Source organism: Neurospora tetrasperma (assembly GCF_000213175.1).
Source record: "Neurospora tetrasperma FGSC 2508 unplaced genomic scaffold NEUTE1scaffold_3, whole genome shotgun sequence".
Lineage (NCBI taxonomy): Eukaryota > Fungi > Ascomycota > Sordariomycetes > Sordariales > Sordariaceae > Neurospora > Neurospora tetrasperma.
The window spans coordinates 2587510-2606726 of record NW_009799101.1 but is presented as its reverse complement, the minus strand read 5'-3'; the positions used below and the strand labels follow the sequence as shown (position 1 = coordinate 2606726).

The 19217-nt window shown below is 52.0% G+C and overlaps 4 protein-coding genes across 4 annotated transcripts; 2 read left to right on the top strand and 2 right to left on the bottom strand.

The window, feature by feature from the left end:
* Positions 1 to 1691: 1691 nt before the first annotated feature.
* NEUTE1DRAFT_81823 (uncharacterized protein) lies at positions 1692 to 3161 on the bottom strand (the record flags this gene model as incomplete). Its single annotated transcript, XM_009852637.1, has 2 exons — positions 1692 to 2843; positions 2906 to 3161. The coding sequence occupies 2 exons, from the start codon at positions 2998 to 3000 to the stop codon at positions 2147 to 2149; spliced, it is 792 nt and encodes a 263-aa protein (XP_009850939.1).
* A 631-nt stretch (positions 3162 to 3792) lies between these two features.
* NEUTE1DRAFT_122203 (uncharacterized protein) lies at positions 3793 to 5220 on the top strand (the record flags this gene model as incomplete). Its single annotated transcript, XM_009852636.1, has 1 exon — positions 3793 to 5220. The coding sequence occupies one exon, from the start codon at positions 3793 to 3795 to the stop codon at positions 5032 to 5034; it is 1242 nt and encodes a 413-aa protein (XP_009850938.1).
* Positions 5221 to 5540: 320 nt separating this feature from the next.
* NEUTE1DRAFT_43043 (uncharacterized protein) lies at positions 5541 to 7252 on the bottom strand (the record flags this gene model as incomplete). The annotated part of the gene is made up of 4 exons (XM_009852034.1): positions 5541 to 5708; positions 5832 to 6596; positions 6676 to 6956; positions 7189 to 7252. 4 exons carry the CDS (start codon positions 7250 to 7252, stop codon positions 5541 to 5543), a joined length of 1278 nt encoding a protein of 425 aa, XP_009850336.1.
* Positions 7253 to 15194: 7942 nt separating this feature from the next.
* Positions 15195 to 19054, top strand: NEUTE1DRAFT_81814 (uncharacterized protein; the record flags this gene model as incomplete). The annotated part of the gene is made up of 7 exons (XM_009852635.1): positions 15195 to 15633; positions 15701 to 16454; positions 16744 to 17154; positions 17218 to 17602; positions 17664 to 17994; positions 18040 to 18549; positions 18737 to 19054. 7 exons carry the CDS (start codon positions 15195 to 15197, stop codon positions 18817 to 18819), a joined length of 2913 nt encoding a protein of 970 aa, XP_009850937.1.
* Positions 19055 to 19217: the final 163 nt, after the last annotated feature.

Here is a 19217-nt window from a genome sequence, read left to right as displayed (position 1 = left end):
GCTTCACTGAATTGAGGCGAGTTGATGATTTGCACATGGGAGGAATCACTGACACTCAAAGAGCGAAAGCGGAAAGCTCCCACAATTTCAAGCCCCACCACTCCATCCAGCACCAGATAAGCTTGCCAAGGCCGCCTCGTCCGCCTGCAAGGTTGACGCGATGTCACCACACCGGAGGCTTGACAACCTCCTAGGCTCATCTAAAAAAAGCTTGGTGACGGACACCAGGCCGACGTCTTCCACCTGTGAATTCCAGAGTTGGGAAAACGAGTGTGAATGGATGACGGTACTAAGGAACCCACGGTGACTCGAACTTCGATCATCTTTCGGTCAGCTAGGCATCTGGATGAGATTCGATGTCGTCTTCTGTTGTGATGGCAAGGGGTCCCCAGAATATATGATCGTTCCCCCTCAAGTTGACAGCTGGACGACTGAGAAAGCGGAAGGGCGAATGGACGGTGTGAATTACCAGCTCATAGTGTAGCTCGCGGGCACGGGTGATAAGCACCGATGGATACCTATACATATTCCGCAGACCGCGACAGGTTCGTTCCGCCGAAGCGCAGACCTGAGGTGAGATTGGTTAGACAGATACCACTTGGTCATAAACTCCGGGTTGACTTCCCCAGCCCTTTTGTGCCTCATGGCTGGAATCAAACCGTGACGGTGACATCTCCGTACTTATGCTACTCGGGTGCTCAACCATTATAGAGTGATACGTAGCCTGGAGGTTTGCTGGCATTGAAGGGTCCACGAGCAGAAAGTCTGGGGACCAAAAGGCTTGGCCCAATGCACGTGATCCAGCACGCGTTTTCACCTAACAATGTCGGCTACACCTGCACCACTCCGCCAAGACTCCACCTCCATCGTCCACTCGCCTACCCGGGGACCCAGAACTGACCCATTCGACATCACGACCCTTCCCGGCGCAGTTCCACACCCAACTTAACTGAGTACCACAGACATCCCAGCACGTTAGCAACAGCGCAGCGGAACTCATTCAAAATGGCGGGCCTCGAGCATTATAGTTGGTTTTCCCTGCCCCATCTTCCCGATTGTCTTGCCGTGTGCAAGTGCGATTGTGATGCGACTGATCGCATTGCATCGCGTAGCAATAACCTCTGAATGTCGAAAGGGACCGAAATGCTGACCACTTTGCGATTTGTACAGAGCTGGCCCAGGACCCGGCGTTCGTTCGCCTGTCCAGTATGTAGCCCTGAACCGTTCCTTTCTTTCCTTGCGACTACTCCACTTCCGGTTTCCGTATCTACGAACGATGAAAGGTCCATGTCCACCATGCTGTGCTGTATATCATACCTCTACAAGCGCAAAACGTTGGGATACAAGCTTGGCTTTTGCTGGACGTACCAAACCACTCTATAGCCTTATATTATGGCTCCAAAAAAAGGAGGGAACACACTAGGGGAGTGGCTGTACAAGAATGGACGAGTCAAGTATCATTAACACCAATATGCCTTCTCACTAGACATGACCAACAACCGCTACAAGTACTTCCGTTGGACTCCCCGCACTGCCGGTATTACTTTCGCCTACATGGTTGTCGTTCCCGGTATTGTTGGGTACATTGCTTACAAGACTGATGTGAGTTGCGTTATCTATATGTCTAATTGACAGTGACACATATAGAATACATTAGGAGGGCGAGTTACTGACAAGAGACACACACATAGGGCAAGTACGACTTCCGCGCCAAGCGGAGAGGTGATGACATGCGGGAGTATTAAAGAGATCTTATGAGAGGAATCAAAAGGGCTTGCGAGGATATATACATGTGGTAGACTACTGGCCGCCGCTCGTAAAAGAGTCTGAGGGGATCACAGAACCCGAGGAGGCTGGGCCGCATGGAAACATAATATTTGAATCACTCCTCCAGATCGCTTGAGTTCTTGCGCGCATACATCCGGAATGGTGATACCGAGCCAACATCTCCTTTCTGCTCTTGATGCCGTTCTGGCGCATTAACTGCCATCGAATGATTTCTGTGTCCTCCTCTTCTTTTTTGGTAGTGATCTCAGGAATCCACCAAAAAAGGATACACCCTTGGTATCCAACATGCACCATGATAATTCTGGCCTCCACCAGCCCGTTGCCGTGGGAACTCCTTCTCCTCTTGCAACTCAAAGTCTCAAAACCCTCTCCTCCAATCCCCCTGTGGCATGATACCAGGCTCTCTCTGGCGATTAATCCGCCCGCCCCTACTTTCCCTCCGTCCTCCCCAGTCATACGAGTTTGATTCATACCGTCCGCCACCACCACCATTACCACCACGGTATCCCCTCGCCTTGGGGGGCTCATCACCGTATCGATCTCCCACCCCCATTCGATCTCTGTAACCTCCCTCTCTCTCTCTCGGCCCCGGCGGCGGCGGCGACGCAGCCGTGCTCCTCCCTTCCCCAATCCCAGATCCGCGGCCCGTCCTTGCCGCGCTCACCGGCTCGACCGCTCCGTCCAGGTCATTGGGTGGCAGGATCGCGCAAGAAATAAAATCGCCCGGCATAAACTTGGCGTCGGCTAGCGTCCTGTGGGCATCGTCGTAGCAAGGGTCGTCGTCGGGGAGCCCCGCATCCGCGTTGGCTCCGGGTAAGCCCGCGCCGATCACCACGCTTCCCAAATCTTTGGAGACGTGCCGAGAGGAGTCCTTGCGCGTGTCGACGTAGATGAGCCGGAAGACGAGGCGCGTGCCGATTGCTGGGTGGGGAAGTAAAGAATGGGGTGACTGCTCGTTGGCGATGTCGAGACTTAGTTCGTCTAGGGTGGTTGAGCGCCAGGCGGGGATTTCGACGTAGAGGGGGAGGTGCGAGTCTGAGGTGAATTCGTTCATTCTAATAGAGTGTGTCAGTTTGGTGCCTGGGGAGACATAAGGGGGATACAGATGAAACTATACCGATGAAACGCGCCGGTGCGGTAGTAGAGCCTGACAATGAACGGCGGTTCTCTTGTGACTGGAGTAGCTGGGTCGTCTGACCGAGCTTGATCCATGATGGCAGTGAGTTATCGATCAATATAATGCTTTTCTCGGTTTGTGCGATGCGATGTGCAATAGCCCGTGAATGGTTTCTGAAGCAATGATGGAAGATTGATGAAGATGCTTAATTGTTCACGGCATAGAGTAGAGGTTTAAGTTTGGTGCTTCTAACTCGATGCAGTCTATGACCGGAATACAAAATATGGTATGACGTTGTGTCCCCAGGCATTCTCATACATCATATTCGAAGATATGAAGTGCAGATGCGGCTCACAGTGATGCGGGATTGTGGGAGCTCTAGCTTCCATTCAGGAGCCCTCTCCCCCCTCCCCTCGTCTGCGCCGCGATCCGACCCGTGGACATCGGACAGGTGGGGGGTCCAAGTGTACCCGGGCCGGTTCTTTTGACGCCGGGAATCGGCAGGCGCAGTTCACACAAGTTCACATGCCCGCTGGGGCTGAAAGATCGCTGGCAGGAGCTGACTGGTTCCTTGCGCTAGCGTATAGCGGCTCAAGGCTGGTTCCACGGTCAGGTCCCACTGCTCCGAAAAGTTTAATGGAGTCGCACCCGAGCTCCAGTGCAACGTCCGCCCGTAACTTGAAGCTTGCCTCAACCACCTAGGTATTTCACCACAACATCACGGCAGATCATCAGAACCTACCATCAGAAGCCTAGCAGAGTACCCACCCCCATTTCGACACGGCTATCACAACGCAAATCCATCTCGACCGCCTGACAAAAGAAACAGATTTCCGTATTGATTATCAAGAGGAGGGGAAAGAACACCCCCAAGCAACACCGCGACAATGGACTTCGCCGCCCTCATGTCCAAAGAGATCGCCAAGGCAAAAGGCACCACCAGCAACACCACCACCTCCAGCAAACCAACACCATCAACCATCACCACAACAAAGGATACTAACACCAAACCCGACTCAATAGCCGTAGGAGTCGGAGCCGGAGGAGAGGGTGCCGCCGCCGCCACCGCCGCCCCGAAATTCATCTCCCGCCGCGAAGCCGAAGCCCAACGTCAGGCCGCCTACCTAGCCGAGCAAAAGCGACTCGAGGAAGAACGCGCCGCCAAAGCCGCGTTGAAGCGCAAGCGCGAAGAAGACGCCATACAAGAAGCCAAAGCGCGCGAGGAGAAGAAACGTCGACTAGCCGAGGAATCACGCGCCCGCCGCCTAGCCAAAGAAGCCGAAGAAGAGCGCGCCCGCCGCAAGCGTCTCGGTCTTCCCGAGCTACCTCCCACCCCTTCCGAATCCGCTGATAAACAAGGGACGCCCGCCTCCGGCATCGACGATTTCGACCTCGACGACGACGACGACGATGACAAAGCCCATGATCTGCCCGACGACGAATTAACCTCCAAACTCCGCGCCCTAGGCGAACCCGCCTTTCTCTTCGGCGAATCGCACCTCTCCCGCCTGCGACGCTATCGCAAGGCCGCCGGCCTCGGCGCTTTGGGATTGCCCATGGGCCCCATCACCACCTCCTTGCTCCCCGTCGCCGAAAAGGACATGAAAGTCCCTGCCTCCTCCGCCGAAATCCCTCCTGCCACCGACCGCAAAGCGCGCCGCTACCTGTTCCGTCAACTAGCTTCTTACTTTAACATGGTCCTCCGCGAATGGGAACTCGCTCTGGTCAAGGAAGACAACGCGGACACGTTTGCGGGGCAAGCGGCGCGGAACGCCATGGTGCAGTCGAAAGAAACCATGCGCCCTCTTTTCCGCAAGTTTGAAAAGGGGGATCTGGAGAAAGATATTTTGGAGGCGATTGTGGAGATTGTAAGGGCAGCGCAGGAGAGGAGGTATGTGGATGCCAATGATGGGTATCTGAGGTTGAGTATCGGTAAGGCGGCGTGGCCGATTGGTGTGACGATGGTGGGTATTCATGAGAGAAGTGCTAGAGAGAAGCTGCATGATGGAGAGAGGGGACATATCATGGGTGGAGAGGTGACGAGGAAATATTTGCAGAGTATCAAGCGGTGTTTGACATTTGCGCAGGTGAGGTGGCCGCCGGAGGATATTAGGCAGTTGATGGGTTAGTCTAGTGGGGGAGCAAGATTTGAAGAATTGCCATATTCGATCAGGGGAGGGGGAGGAGAAGGAAGGGGAGGTGAAGAAGAAAACAGTGGCCGTGATACCCATATTGATTTTGGAGACGATAATTGGACCAAGTCTGACACTCAGAGCTCGGGAAAACAAACCCCGGGCATGAAATTGTATCTTCAGCTTGGAGTAAATGTTGTTCATTGATTGTGTGAACCTAGAATAATCATGAAGGCTTTCAAGCTACGTCCCTCTGTTCGTGAACGTCAGTAGCATAATAATGTAGGAAAAATCCCCGGTCAAGTTATACCGCCCGGAACACCAGACCGTCCAAATATTCGTTCCTTCATGACTTATCATTGCGACTGATCTTAGGCAGCGTTTCATCTTTTTTCCTTTCCCAACCAAGAATACTGTTCACGGCTCCAGCGAACCTTATTCCTGCCTGATACTAAGGGAATCCCTAGATAGGTTCTGACGGCCTCGTTATTGAGATCGGGTTCCTAGGCCAAGCTCGCAGTGTCATCCGTGGTCATGCTGAACAAAATGTCGTTCATCCCTCCAGGCTTGCGAGAACCTTTAACTTCAAGATCGGCAGCCATGATGTTCATGCGCCGGATTCTGTCAAGGGCTTGTTTCTCGTAATTCTCCAAGGTCTGGAGTGCCTTTGACTGCATTTGCTGTCTAGAGTCTGTGGAAATTGGGGTGATAGACTTTGTTGTTGTACGAAAAAAAGTCTGGTCAGCATAAAAAACAGCACTGCACTGGAGAAATAGAGGTAGGTAGTAACATACCTTGTTGATGGCATCGATCCGAGCGTTCAGCTTCCCGTCTTTGATCATGGTAAACAGCTCGTCCTCAATCGAGGGGCCCGGTCCGTTAAAGGCCTTCTGCATTGTGTCCAGCCTCACGCAGGAGAAGGGTTTAAGGTACTGGACGATGGACTTGGTGCGGATGTCGGCGTACAGCTTGGGCACGTGCTTTTGCAGGTAAATATCGAGGAGGTAGTCTGGTCGATATGACTCCAGTATCTCTATGCACGCCGCATACCTGCCGTTCACAAATTGTGTGATCGCCCGGCGTATATGTGGTTCTCGTTGCAAAAACTCGCGGAAAGAGTCATTGTCCAAAAGGTTGGCCTGCAGCTCGTGCCTATCCATAGTGGCAAGCGCCAACAGACCGCCGTAGATGGCAACGTCGTTCGGGCTGGCAATCTGGTTGTAAATCTCGGGAGGCACGCCGGAGCTGGCTTCGACAAAGCAAAACGCCGCCTCCTTGTAGCGTTCCTGACCTAGCGCCGCGATGCCATTCGCAATCTTGCTGTACGTTTTGAGGGCTTTGGCTTTCGGGTCTGAGTCGTTTACCGAATTGAGGGGCTTCAGGTGATTGCCGATGGATTTCCAGTCGCGGCGTTCAATCGCCACTCGGACAAGGAGCTTCCCAAGGTCGACAAGCTGTTCTGTCGAGCTAACATCCGTCCTCATCTTCCAAAAGCTATCCATGGCAGCCTCGACATCGCCGATAGCTTCAAAGTGCTTCCCTAGATCCTCATTGCCCATCTGTAAGAAAAAATCGCAACAGTGCATCAGCTTAGTATCGTGGTTCTCACTCTTGTCCGGTGGCACACGAAGAACATACCCTGATGCTTTCTTTGATCAAGTTATTCTTGTAACCTTGAAGCTCGGCTTGTAGATGAGCCGTAGTGTCTCGATTCTCCTTTTCCTTGGATTCCATCCATGCCTTATCCAACAAGGCTTCGGGCTCGTTGGGAGCTGCTTGGAAGAGGGAGTTGACTGCCATTTGGTACCTAAGAATGTCGCTGCCAGCCTTGGCCTCCTGTACAGCAGCTTTGAGTGCATCGACACATAGCGGTACCGAGCTCCTGCCAATATGGAAAAGACGTTCGAACCGTGTACGTCCTGGATACTTCAAGTCAGATATGAATATGTACGCCTGTGCTTTGGGGAGGAATGTATACCTTTGTAATTCTGGATGTAAAGATCAAGGTCGAATTTTGGTGTCTCTGCAAACAGAACAAACAATTAGCACAGGTGATCACAAAGACTCGGCAAGTATGACTTAAAGCTGAGAAAAGAGGATGATATCTGAAAACAAGGGTGTATGCTGGAAGAGGGATGCTGTGAAAATTACCTTTGACGATGACGCCGCCTTGATCCTCAATAGCCGTGAAGAAGGCTAATTTGCGGTCGTCCATGTTGCTAGATTCGGCCGTGAAGCTAGACGTGTTGTTGATATGATATAAGCTAAGCAACCAAAACAATCCAGTAAATGATTGCTGCCGTTATGCTGTCGCTGCAGTGTAGGGTAGTGGTCGTGAAGCTATCACTCAGTCGTGGCTGATGGAGGGACAAGGGTACCGTGTAGGTTAGGTTGCCTGCGGTGGAGTGGCTTGGTGATGTGAACACAAGTGGAAGCTGAACGAGGTGGGATGCAGGGATGGTGGGGGTCGTTCAACCGATGTCCAGGGGCATGGCCCGGCAGGCACGACAGGGCGGGGTAGCTGGCTTGCAATGTGGGGCCGATAATCCTGTCCCACAGGCACGGAATTTGCTCCTTCACTGCAGCACCCCCTTCCCAACAGGGTTGAGGTACAGATACCGTACTTATAAATCTCGGGAAATTGAAGTTCGGTGTCATGCAGAAGACGCAGCCTGAGGTTTGAAGCTGAGGTTTGCCAGATGCGTTCTGGCTGTCGAAGAGCATCTACGTAGTTGTTGCGGCACCTCAGCTTTAATTTTACCTCTACATTCCCCAATCTCAAAATTCAGAAACCAAATGGTACTTTCAGGTTCCTTCGCCAGAAGAAACTTCCGTCACTCCAGTTCAAATTGCAACGAAACCTCAAACGACTTGTAGAGAACGGAAGTCAACCTTCACTACTAGTACATAACTTTGGCGAGCCGCATCCACTACCCACTACAACATATTGACTTGCCCGATAAGGTCCCAAGACGCTTCACATACCCTTGAATTATGCGTTTGCGTTGATGCCTTCGGATGCGCGACATGAGTTGAGGGCTACTGTTCACTGCCGAAGCTGGACGACAATCTTGGTTCCCGTGGCCGTCTTTTACTGCTGTCGAGGATCCCCAAGATGTATCAAGTCCGTTGAAGGACAACTAGATACTTGAATGTCGGTGCTTGTTCAAATTGATAACGTGGAGTTGCAGGTTGTCCCCCGAGACAAAGTCCATCAGTCAAGTTTACCTACACTGTACCCCGTAGGTGTGTGCCGTCGTGATAGCCTAGTTGCTGTGTAGTGCAAACATCGCAGGCATTCCGATCGGAACCTTTCCGTGAGACTACCAAGTCAACTACCAGGGCTCGAGTAGTGTAGTAACGTCAGAGAGGATGGTCGTCCCCGTTCTCTTCTCAGCAAATTGCCGTCAGATCACGTTTTGATACCACGATGCTGAAGATCGTCATCCCATTTGACCCTGTGTCTTGGAAGCTCGATCCTCGCGGCTTGGATCTTGGCGTTCAATGGTGTTTCGGTTTAGTTTAGACCGAATAGGGGCATCTTATCCATACTCTGGCGGTGGAACCATGCTCACCATGCTAATGCGGCGAAACTGTCGGCAAATATCATGGCCATGATGGAGTAATGTACATGACAAAGAGTTCATTGTATCAGTATGGGATGCGGCGAAGGATGAAAAATTCAACCGACATATGTTCCCCGACATCGTCAACAGAAATTCCTACCTAGTGCAAGCCGACGCACTGGGAGATCCAGTCACGATAACATATCTCCAGGCGAGCCAAGCCATACGAACCACGCATTTACAGCGTGGATATGTACAAAGCATTGTACGACGATGTGGTCTCCTAGTCAGTGCTAGTGCTGCACCGTTCCCCGGCACTAATCTGCCCAGCTAGTCATTCATTCCCCTGTGCTTTTCTGAGGTCTGGACAGAGCATGTCTCGGTCGAGTTTGAAGTCTTTTGGACTGAGAAGGCACAAAATATGGGCAAGGAACGGAACAAACTGAGGTTTGCAAGCGCGGTAGACCTGCCACTCCCGTAGTATGAGTGAGGGAAGCAGAAGCTTGTCGTTGTCTGCTTAGTTGTCAAGGTCTTGCGAAGGCGTTTATGGTAAGGTTTACCCAAGAGTCCACCACCTCTGCCATCCCACCCTCACTAGATCGAATGCTAAAACATGAGTGAGACTAATCGCGAATAGGCCGTTTTGTGGTTTGTGGTTTGCACATCGTGAAACAAACCAGATCCAAATGCCTGCGCAGATACGACACCTTTGTATTTTTGATTTTTGTGATACGGGTCGATACGCAGAAGGTGTCCTGGAGATGCAGTGGACGGAAAGAGAAAGTGTCCTTGTGCGCATCTACAGATAGCGGAATAGCCTGCTACATTGCCAAGGGAAGCTAAGCGTGCGTTCTCGTATATGAACTCATGAAGCTCAATGGTGTCATGTCTTTTGGTCTTTGGAACCGGGCGCTGTCACTGAAGCGCTTGACATTTTCGGTAGGGAGTAAAAAGATACCTACGGGGGATCGAGGGGCGGAAAAGTGCGTGTGGGCTGGTTGGTGAGCGAGGTGGGATGCGGCGGAAGCTTGACCGTAAAGGTACGGAAACCCAATGCTTCCGGTGTAATCCCGTCAGAAACCGACTCTGAAGGTCCCTTCGCTACCGATTCGGCGATGACGGAGGAGGGAGGTCTCGCAAGGCTGACTTGCCCTGTGGGGAGTCAAGGAGTCCAAGCAAGCCCGCCGACAGCTTATCGATCGTACAATATAATGCTGGTTTGTCCGTTAGTTTGATACTTCGATTGTGGGTTGAACAGGGGAAGTTTTGGAGCTCTCATTGGCCTTGCAAGAGAGAACCTGTTCTTCGTTTACATAAAGCGATATGGGACAATGGCAAGGGTATGTGACGCCACAGAAGCCTCTGATGGGTGTCCCTCTGAGCCCTCTCTACCTCGTTGAAGGCCCTTGGGACCGGAAGATAGGCCTTGAAGATCAAAATACCCGATAGTTAAGCTTTGGCTCTGTTGTATCAGATGAGGGCACATTTGTGCACATCCACATGTATCCATACACTACACCAGTCGTTATGTTGTGTGACCGGTCATAGCTGCCTGACTACAAACATGCTGATGGATCGGTTGAATGGAGTCATGGAGCTGCGTGATTTTAGCAAGTCGCGATAGTTTCTTGGCCTTCCACTTGCTGGATGGAGAAGGGGAAAACTCACCCCCTGGGATGCATGGAAGTCGCAGAAAAGGGGTAAAAGATTTCTAACGTAGCATGCTATGTACGTACCGCCCCCTGTGTGTAGTGTACATGCTTCCACGTAAGGTACCCAGTAAGATGTTTGGAAGAGGCTGATATTGAGAGGAGGGGGAGAAGAAGATCTTGTTTTGTGATATAGCTGCCTACGCCTAATATCTCTTGGTATTGAAGGGCTCCAATCGATCTGTACCGTACCATGTCCGAGTTCATCGCTGAATGACTCTTGGGCGGCTCGTATCAAGCAATGAGATTCTGGTTAGTTCCCATGACGAGATTGGATGTAAGCTTCCCTTTGCTGCTGAGGTCCTCCGAGGTACCTGTACATACTTGCCGAGGCTACCTCGTATCACGCCCGCAACTCTCCTTTTTCTCAGCCAAAAAAGGCTCGGTTTGACGTTGAATTTGCGGTGTTCCTGGTTGCGGCTATGTATGTGTGAATGCTTGCGCCCAAGATTCAAGGGATATCTCTGCTCTGGCACAAGCCAAGCAAGCGTCTTGCTGGCAGAATGGGAAACGTGGAAACATCAAAAAGGCGAAGGTGGGAATTGTGATTGGCCGTGTGTTCAGATCCGAAAGGGAAAGCCGCCAAATGGATATGGGCTGATTTTTACGTTGGCAAGGACGGGGCCTACCTACTGCGTGGCAGAGGTGCTGCATAGTAGTACGTCAGCCAAGCGGTTAGCGCCAAATGGCTGCAAAACGATGTTCGGATCCCTGTTGGTCCCTTGTGTCTTGCCTATTATGTACAGTACAACCGTCCCGTCCCAAAACCGATTTCGCTGTTCACAGCGCCTGCCATCAACCCCCGAGCCCCCCCAAATCCAGCCAATTCCACTTTTCCTGCAACGAGCGAATCTGGCGGCTCTTTTCTCAGTCAGCCAATTTGTTCAGTTTGCGTCTTGATGTAACGAAGTGTGGTGACCGGTGTTCCAGGAATGCTTGACCTTTCTGCGCCATCTCTTCTTGGCTTCCATTCCGGCGGGGGGGTTGAAGTCAAAGTGACCTGACCGATCTCTGACCGACGGTGGAAGCGCACCTCTGAGAAGCAAAAACGAGGGTCTGCCTGACAATTGGACTCGAGGCTCGGATGCTGACGGATCAACCCCCCAAAACTGGCGCGCGGCTCTTGGAAAAGGTATTCTACACTACTACTATGACACTACTGTAGTGGTCTCGCACATGACGATTCCTCAGTCATCAGTCATCACAACGAAGTGGAAAATCGCCAGAAATCTTACTCGCACGGCGTGGCAGATGGAGACGCGGAAAGTTCTTTTTTTCACACGAAAATCTTCTTTTCTCCAGTCCTGAGCGGGCACCTCCTGGCTTTCCACCTGGTCGCAAATTTTCGAAAATGTGAATGCTGGTCGCAGCACCGGTGCATCAGGTCAAGACAGACTCCAGTCCACCGCCTCGGGACCCTCATTCGCCGACTGCTTCTGCGAATGGCGCTCAACCCGAGTCCTAGGCGTGCCACGGTGGACCCGGGGCCGCTCGGCGTCGATGCCCTTCGCAAGTACCTGCCGGATCCAGCAGGCTTCCGTGCTCTTCGATCCAGCGCATCTAGCACCGGGACCGGGTCTTACCGGGTTTCCAAAGCTCTGCTTCGCAATACTGTACGATCTGGTACTAGGTATCTATCGATGTAGTGCTGGGTCGATTGTTGAGTTGGTACCTACAATTACCTAGGTTCTCACTCCTAGCACACGGGACGAGATGTATTCCAAATTCTTCTAAACCTTTCAGGGACTGAACAAAGGCTAGATATGACAGGGTCCGAAAGGCATTGACAAGATCCAAAATACCTAAGCAGGATCAGAGAGTGAAAACGCCTAGGGAGGTTGCCCAAGGTTTCAAGCTAACAATCAAACCAGTATTGGACTGTAGTGTAAGCCGCGTTGGGGAGGACCTTCGCAAGGGCAGTTTCCCTTTTGGGGGGGCTTCTCGAATTGTTTCTGACTGCGTTTGGAAAATCGAGGACAATCGCGTATGCACAGTGCATGCACCTTGCAACGATAACATGCGTGCTGGAGACGCTGATGGGGGCAACGGGGGTTGTGCATTGCGGAGGAAGGTTTTGCTCTTGGTCAGTCTTGACCAACCTCGTCCATGATCGGCCGTGGGTTTGCAGGTAGACATCCTCAGGCGTAGGTCTACGCGGGCAGTATGGGCCGTGGAAGCCAAGATGGAACGGAGCAGGTTCCATTGCCTCGAAATGCTACAGTCAGAGCACTGTATCATTATATGTGACTACTCATGTAACGTGTAAATGGCAATGTGAGTGGTAAAAGTGGTGATGTGTACAGGCAGAGGTAGGTAGGTCTAGGTAAGCGTACACGACATGCCTCCGGTCTCTGGGAGGGTGCTACCTACCTGTGATGGGCGGATGAGTGCCAAATTTTTTAAGATTCCGCGGCCTCTGAATGGATCACTTGGACCACTGACGACTTCCACCCATTTGGAGACGAACATCCATAGACCAGGTACATCCACCACGGGACGCTACCTTGCCTCTTGCAGCAGCATTTTTTGACCTTTGCATCCACCAGCAACTGGAAAACCACTCGTGACATTCCTCAACACGCATGAGGGGCTTGGCATGCTATACAGTTGGCCCGAGACAAATTGTGTCTGTTCCCAAGCTATGCACTTGCTTCGTTTATTAGTAACGCTAAGGTAAGTAAACCGTCTGGAGGTATTGGTGCGGTTGTTGGCAGGCGTTGACTATGTCTAGGTATCAAAATTCAAGATCATGCGCCAAGGCTGTGTATCTGTCTGTCTGTGATACACAGATTAAACCTTGGGCCCTCGTCTGAATGATTACGTCGTTCCCTTTTTTGGGGTCAATTTGGAGTCCGCTATCTTCCATCCGGGGGAAACTCATAGATCGGACCGACATGGACAGGACCCCTCTTTAAACCCTCGTCGTCAGATGTGTGTCGCAACAGGCCCGGGCGATTCGTGACGTCCTGACATAGATGCTATAATCTATTGGCCCCACGATGCGGTGGGAGCTTCGACAAGGACCTTCTAGCATCAAATTTGGAACCATATTCATTTTCTGATCCTCCAAGTCCACTCCCATACCTCCTCTCACGCCGGCGGCTTCCGCAGTCGTGCACATAGTACGTACATGGCAGGTAGCAAGTGGTCAGTGACAGACCAGGGCAAGCCGAAGCAAGGTAGCGTTGCCCTGTGTCCCAACAGCTTGGAGACCTGGTCCCCGTCTGGCTCCTCATTCATGTTGGTTTTTGCGTTGATTTAGATAGCGGTGAACCTCAACTTGGCCGCTGACCTTCGCCCATCTACCTGTACTGTTGAAACAAATGTCTAACGACAACAGCAAACCCCTTCCCTTCCGCCCACTTACCGGTACAGTACAAGCACATCCCTTCCGATCGTTCAAAAGACCCTTCGTTCTCTTCCTACCCAATTTCTTCCCCCCCTACCCTGCAGCACCAGGTCGGTACCACTAGCCTCACGGTACCTCTACCTACCTACACTTGCTTCCCTTCTCCTGTGCTCAACCACACCCATCTGTTCCTAATGACCCCCTTAAGCTAACGCTGTCCACTTAGCAGATACTGTACTGTGTACTGCGGATGGTCGCTTGGATGGCGTGCAACACATGCAAAGACAAATAGACCTTACTCAACCCCTGGTTACAAACACAAAGCAGAAAAAAAAAAAAAAAGCATGTGTACCCCGTCTCATATCCACACAGTACCTAGTATACATCGAGCATTTATTTGACCTCCTGAGAAGTGAAAAGACAACTTGCTGCGATGGTCGACTGGTCAAGGGAGCTTTCTTCTTGTGCCCTGTGTAGTATTCGGGTTGCTCGCTTGATATAAAATTTCAAGACAGGTTCGTTCGGGGTTAATTATTTCCCCAAGTTTATTTCCGCCAAAGCATCTGTAACAGAAAAAAAAGTCCAATCAGCAAATCTTGCGCGTGGTTGTTCTCGAAACCATGGACGCCCGCTCTGAGCGAGTCCACCATTGCCAGTCGATTTCTCAACGGGTAAATCCTTCCCTAAAGCGAAACAGCTGTTGAACCCACAGAAGTCTCCAAACTACCCGGTTGGTACCTTTCTGCTGACACATCTGATCCAAAGTACCACTGGGTATCGGAACCGGCACGCCCCTCCGCTATAAAGTAGTGTACACAGTAAAACCTCTTGCCTTCTTGGACTATCCAGCCTTTCTAGCGGTTCCACCTCCACGCGGGATCTTGTCACCTCTTGCGGATCTACACTGGCTTTTAGACGCTAATAAGAGAAGGACAGTGTTCAAACTCTTTCCCCTGTCAACAACCTTCCCTTCTTTGTCCAGCGGAGTGAGACCGAGCCAGGTGGATAGGACATCCAGAGTTCTTCGACGACGTCCACTTCTCGCAGTTCGTTTAGACTGCTGTTGGTTTCGATCCACCCCAAGTCTTCAACGGCCCTGTCTCCCGGCTCGGTAAAAAATACTCCCCTGACCTTGTACATTTTGTCAGACACCAGTATACTACTACCTTGAGCTTCCCACGGTTTTCTCTAGTCTTTTTCTGTTACTTTTGGTTTGGACGTTTATGCGATCAAGTCCAACAAATCGACAAGCCAAGCAGCCCAAACCGACCACCGAAAATCAAACATCAGCCCACTACCTCCTTCCCCCTTCTTATTTGATCGCCTGTTTGGTGACCGGCTCAAGCGTGGCCCAAGAAGTGTCTTTCGAGTGGGGTCTGACTGTATCTGAAAGCCCTTGAACCCTCACACGAACATGCTGATCAGGCGAAGGGATTGTTGAGACGGGTCACAAATCAGACGGAGGCCAAATCAGGGACACAACACAGAGTGAAAACCACACGCAGAATGCAAGTCAAGAGAACAGACAAAGTCATGGTCGACCAAAGGAACACGATTTCTTCGGACGCCAGCACAAGTACTGGTGCCGTCACCGAGGCTGCGAGAGCTCGCCAAACCCGCCCTGCCTCACAACCTTCTAACCCTTCTGGAACCAGTACCAGTACCAACGGAGTATCATTGAGCGCCGGTGGCTCTAGAAACTCCCCCGAAATGTACGAAGATGACTCGCTGGACCTATCCCAGCACGATCATGCCTCTCCTTCCGAAAGCGTAAAGTCCTCGGCCCACGGCCCGTTAAAATCAGAATCCGAAGACACACCCGGTGACGCAACCGGGCATGCCTCGTCCGAACCCCCGACTCTGCCGGTACAGAAACGCCGCAGAGTCACGAGAGCCTGCGATGAGTGCCGCAGGAAGAAGATCAAGTGCGACGGCAAGCAGCCATGCTCACACTGTTCAATCTATAGCTATGGTAACACAGACACCGCTTCTAGCTCTCCACGATGTTTCTGGCCGACCCCTGCTGACGAGACTCCCAGACTGTACATATGACAAGCCGTCTAACCGACGCAGAAATCCTGCGCCACAGTACATTGAGGCACTCGAGAGCCGACTTCAGCGTGCCGAGTCTTTGCTGCGCAAGTTCGTCCCGGACATTGACCTGGCCGACCCTAACCTCGACCCGGCAATCCAGCAAGAGTTTCGGGCTAGGGAACAGGCAAGAGCGCGGGCTGCCAAACTGAAAGGCGAAGCCGCCCCAAAAGAACCCGAGGCCCAGGATGCACAAATCATGTCCATGATCGATGCAATTGGGCAACTCGACATGAAGGAGGACGGCGAGTGCGACTTTCGCGGCATCTCTTCCGGCGCTGTTTTCTTCGGACGCATGAAGGAGCACTTCAAGGGCCTACTAAGCAACGAACACAGCATTCCGTTTCTATTCCGAAAAGCTGAGAAGACCGGCCTCTTCAGTCTCAATTCTCCCCAAACCACGGCTGGATCACCGTGGGAAGCGTCATCTGTACCAAATGTCTACGAACTACCCCCCCTAACTAAGGTCCAAACTCTGTGCTATTACGCATTCAGTTGCGCTACTTGCCTTCTCCGGGTTGTGCACAAGCCGACGTTCTACGAATCGCTCGACAGGTTATACGAGAAACCCCAAGATAGTTGGGGAATCGAAGAACATAGATTTTTGGGTCTGTTGTATGCTGTCATGGCGCTCGGAACCATGTACAACATTGACGAGAACCCGGGAAATCCCACGACTCATCAGGCGGCAATGGAGGAAGGGTAAGTTAAATCATCTTCTGATTCATCGTCGGGTTACCAGATATGTCTGACAAGATTTTGACAGGATCAAATATTACACATCTGCACGATTGCTACTGCAAGACATCGCTGAATGCCGAGACATGACCTCGCTCCAGGGGCTTGTCTTCATGATTCTCTTCTTACAAGCTTCATCGAATATGAGCGCCTGTTATGCTTTCTTGGGAATCGCCTTGCGCTCTTGTATACGCATGGGGCTTCATCGTCACTTGCGGCATGCCAGGCTTACCCCTATCGAAGAACAAACCAGGCGGAGGGTGTTCCACGTAGTGCGACAGATCGATATATACGTTTCAGCTATTCTTGGGTTCCCAGTTTTACTCCACGCCGACGATATCGACCAACCACTGCCGACGGAGGTGGACGACAAGTATATCACAAAAGATGCGATACTCACGCCGGATCCGGACGAACGCCCATCCTTTCTCCAGGCATTCAATGCCCATCATAGGCTGATGGGTATTTTGGCCCGACTTATCAAGTTCATTTATCCAGTCAAGGGCGTGGAAGATTGTGCTCTGAAAAGCGATAACGAAATGGCCACCTACACTATCAGTTATGCGCGAATCAAAGAGATTGAGCGACAACTACACGAGTGGTTTGACCAATTACCGCGGTATTGGCGGCCTGGTCCCGACGACGACGATATAGAGGTGATTCGGTAGGTGGACAATTTCCAACAAGGGAAGTGCACGGGTGGCTTACTAACTCGGTATCATAACAGTGTTCGAACCCTCTTGCGCTTCGCATATGGCCACGTGCAAATGATGCTGTACAGGCCGTTCTTGCATTATGTCTCCGCTCGCATGACAGCAGGCAAGAGAATCGACGACCGATACTACAACTGTGCTGCCGCTGGGATCAGTGTGTCTCGCAACATTGTCCACATTGGCTTGGAGATTCAGAAACAATCCCACCTGATCGGGCCGTACTGGTTCCTTCTTTATACGCAGTTCTTCGCAATCCTCTCTCTGGTCTACTACGTTCTAGAAAATCCAGACAAGACAGGGTCCGCCGAGATCCTTGCGGATGCCAAAGCCGGTAGGGATGTGATAGCTAATCTGACCCAGAGAAGCTTGGCGGCAGATCGGGTAACAACCGCCTTGAACGTAAGTACATCTACTCCTAGCAAGTTGTCATGAACCCCTTTTATTGATGACTTGTCCCTAGACACTCTTCGACCAACTGCCAGAGCAACTCAAGAACGGTACTCACCGACCTGCACCAACAAAGAAGAGGTCATACGCCCCTGGATCCAAGGCGGGCAGCAACTCCATCTCTAGCCATGCTCAGGCTATACTACACGATACCTTGCCTCAGCGGAGATCCGATGAAATTGTCCGTCCACAAAGCGGCCCCGTTCGAAGAGAGACCCATCACCGCCATCCCCAGCGAACAACCTCATTCGACACTGTGGCACTTCACCAACCTGGCATGCCTGGTCACCACTTTGCGACGCAGGTTACGGCTTTTCAAGACCTGCTGCCACTAGACATGAGCAGTATGACGGGCTCTGACACAAGCTCGAACCCTGGAGCGCCGCCAGTCATGCACAGACAACAGCATCATCGCCAACAGAGCGGCTTCCAACAAGCCCAAACACCTACAACCGGGGCGCTCTATAAGCTGGACGCCATGATGTTTCCCTCTGGGGACCCTTTCGCCTATCCCACGCCATTGCTCGACCAAACAGGAGGAGGGGGGCATCACGCAGTATCTGGCCAGCCACCGCCACCCATCTCCGCCGGATCTGTGGGACCAACGCCCGGGGCCGCCGGACCAGATAACATGCAGCTTTACATGTCCGGCTTCTACGACGACGGCAGTATTGAAGGACAAGTACTGGGCCCAGTAGCGCCCTACCTGATGCAACACGGCGGGCCCGAGCCGCCGCACGCTGGGGTTTTGGATCCTGCAGCGCAAATGTCCTACACAACAATGCTGAACTTGCAACTCCAGCATCAACAACGGCAACAGCAGCAACAGCAGCAACAGCAACACGGGCAAGATGGAAGACCGGGGTCGGGACCAGGGCGGGGACAACAACAACATCCGAGTATGCATCAGCGACATGCAAATCAATCACATCAACATCAGCACCCGGGACTTCATCATCAGCAGCGACACCAGCAGAGCGATATGATGGAGGGAATTTTTAGGGGCGAATGGGAGGATATCCTTGGGGGTGGAGGGGCGCCGCCAGGGGCTGGGGGATACCGATGATTTAAACACAAGGAACATAGGGGCGGCTTGGTCGGTGGACGACATGAATGAAGAATTGGGCTACGTCCAGGATTTTAACTTGGTGATAACTTGGCTGCGTTGAACAGACCAGCAGAGCTTCCGCCACTGAGTTCCAATCAGGCATTCTTATCAGAAAAACAAACCACCAACTTGGCAAAATCACGAAATTTATCACAAATCTGAAGAGATGGAGAGCATGGCAATCATGCAGATATCGCCTATGCCATTTGGGATGAAGAAGAAAATCAGCTTGTGGATGCAAGCTAGATGGTATCAAGAGGGGAGCAACAGAGCCCCAGCGGTATCACCACCGAGCGAAATGGATAGATCTGATCTTCTCCAGTCTACTTTGAAATCAATTCACTAGGCGGGATCGTGGAGCACGCTAGCACCAAGACGATGGGGCCAGAACAACAGCGGACTTTCACGGCGCCGAAAGAAGAGCGGCAGAGTCATAGGGGGGATAGAACGGGGACGGGA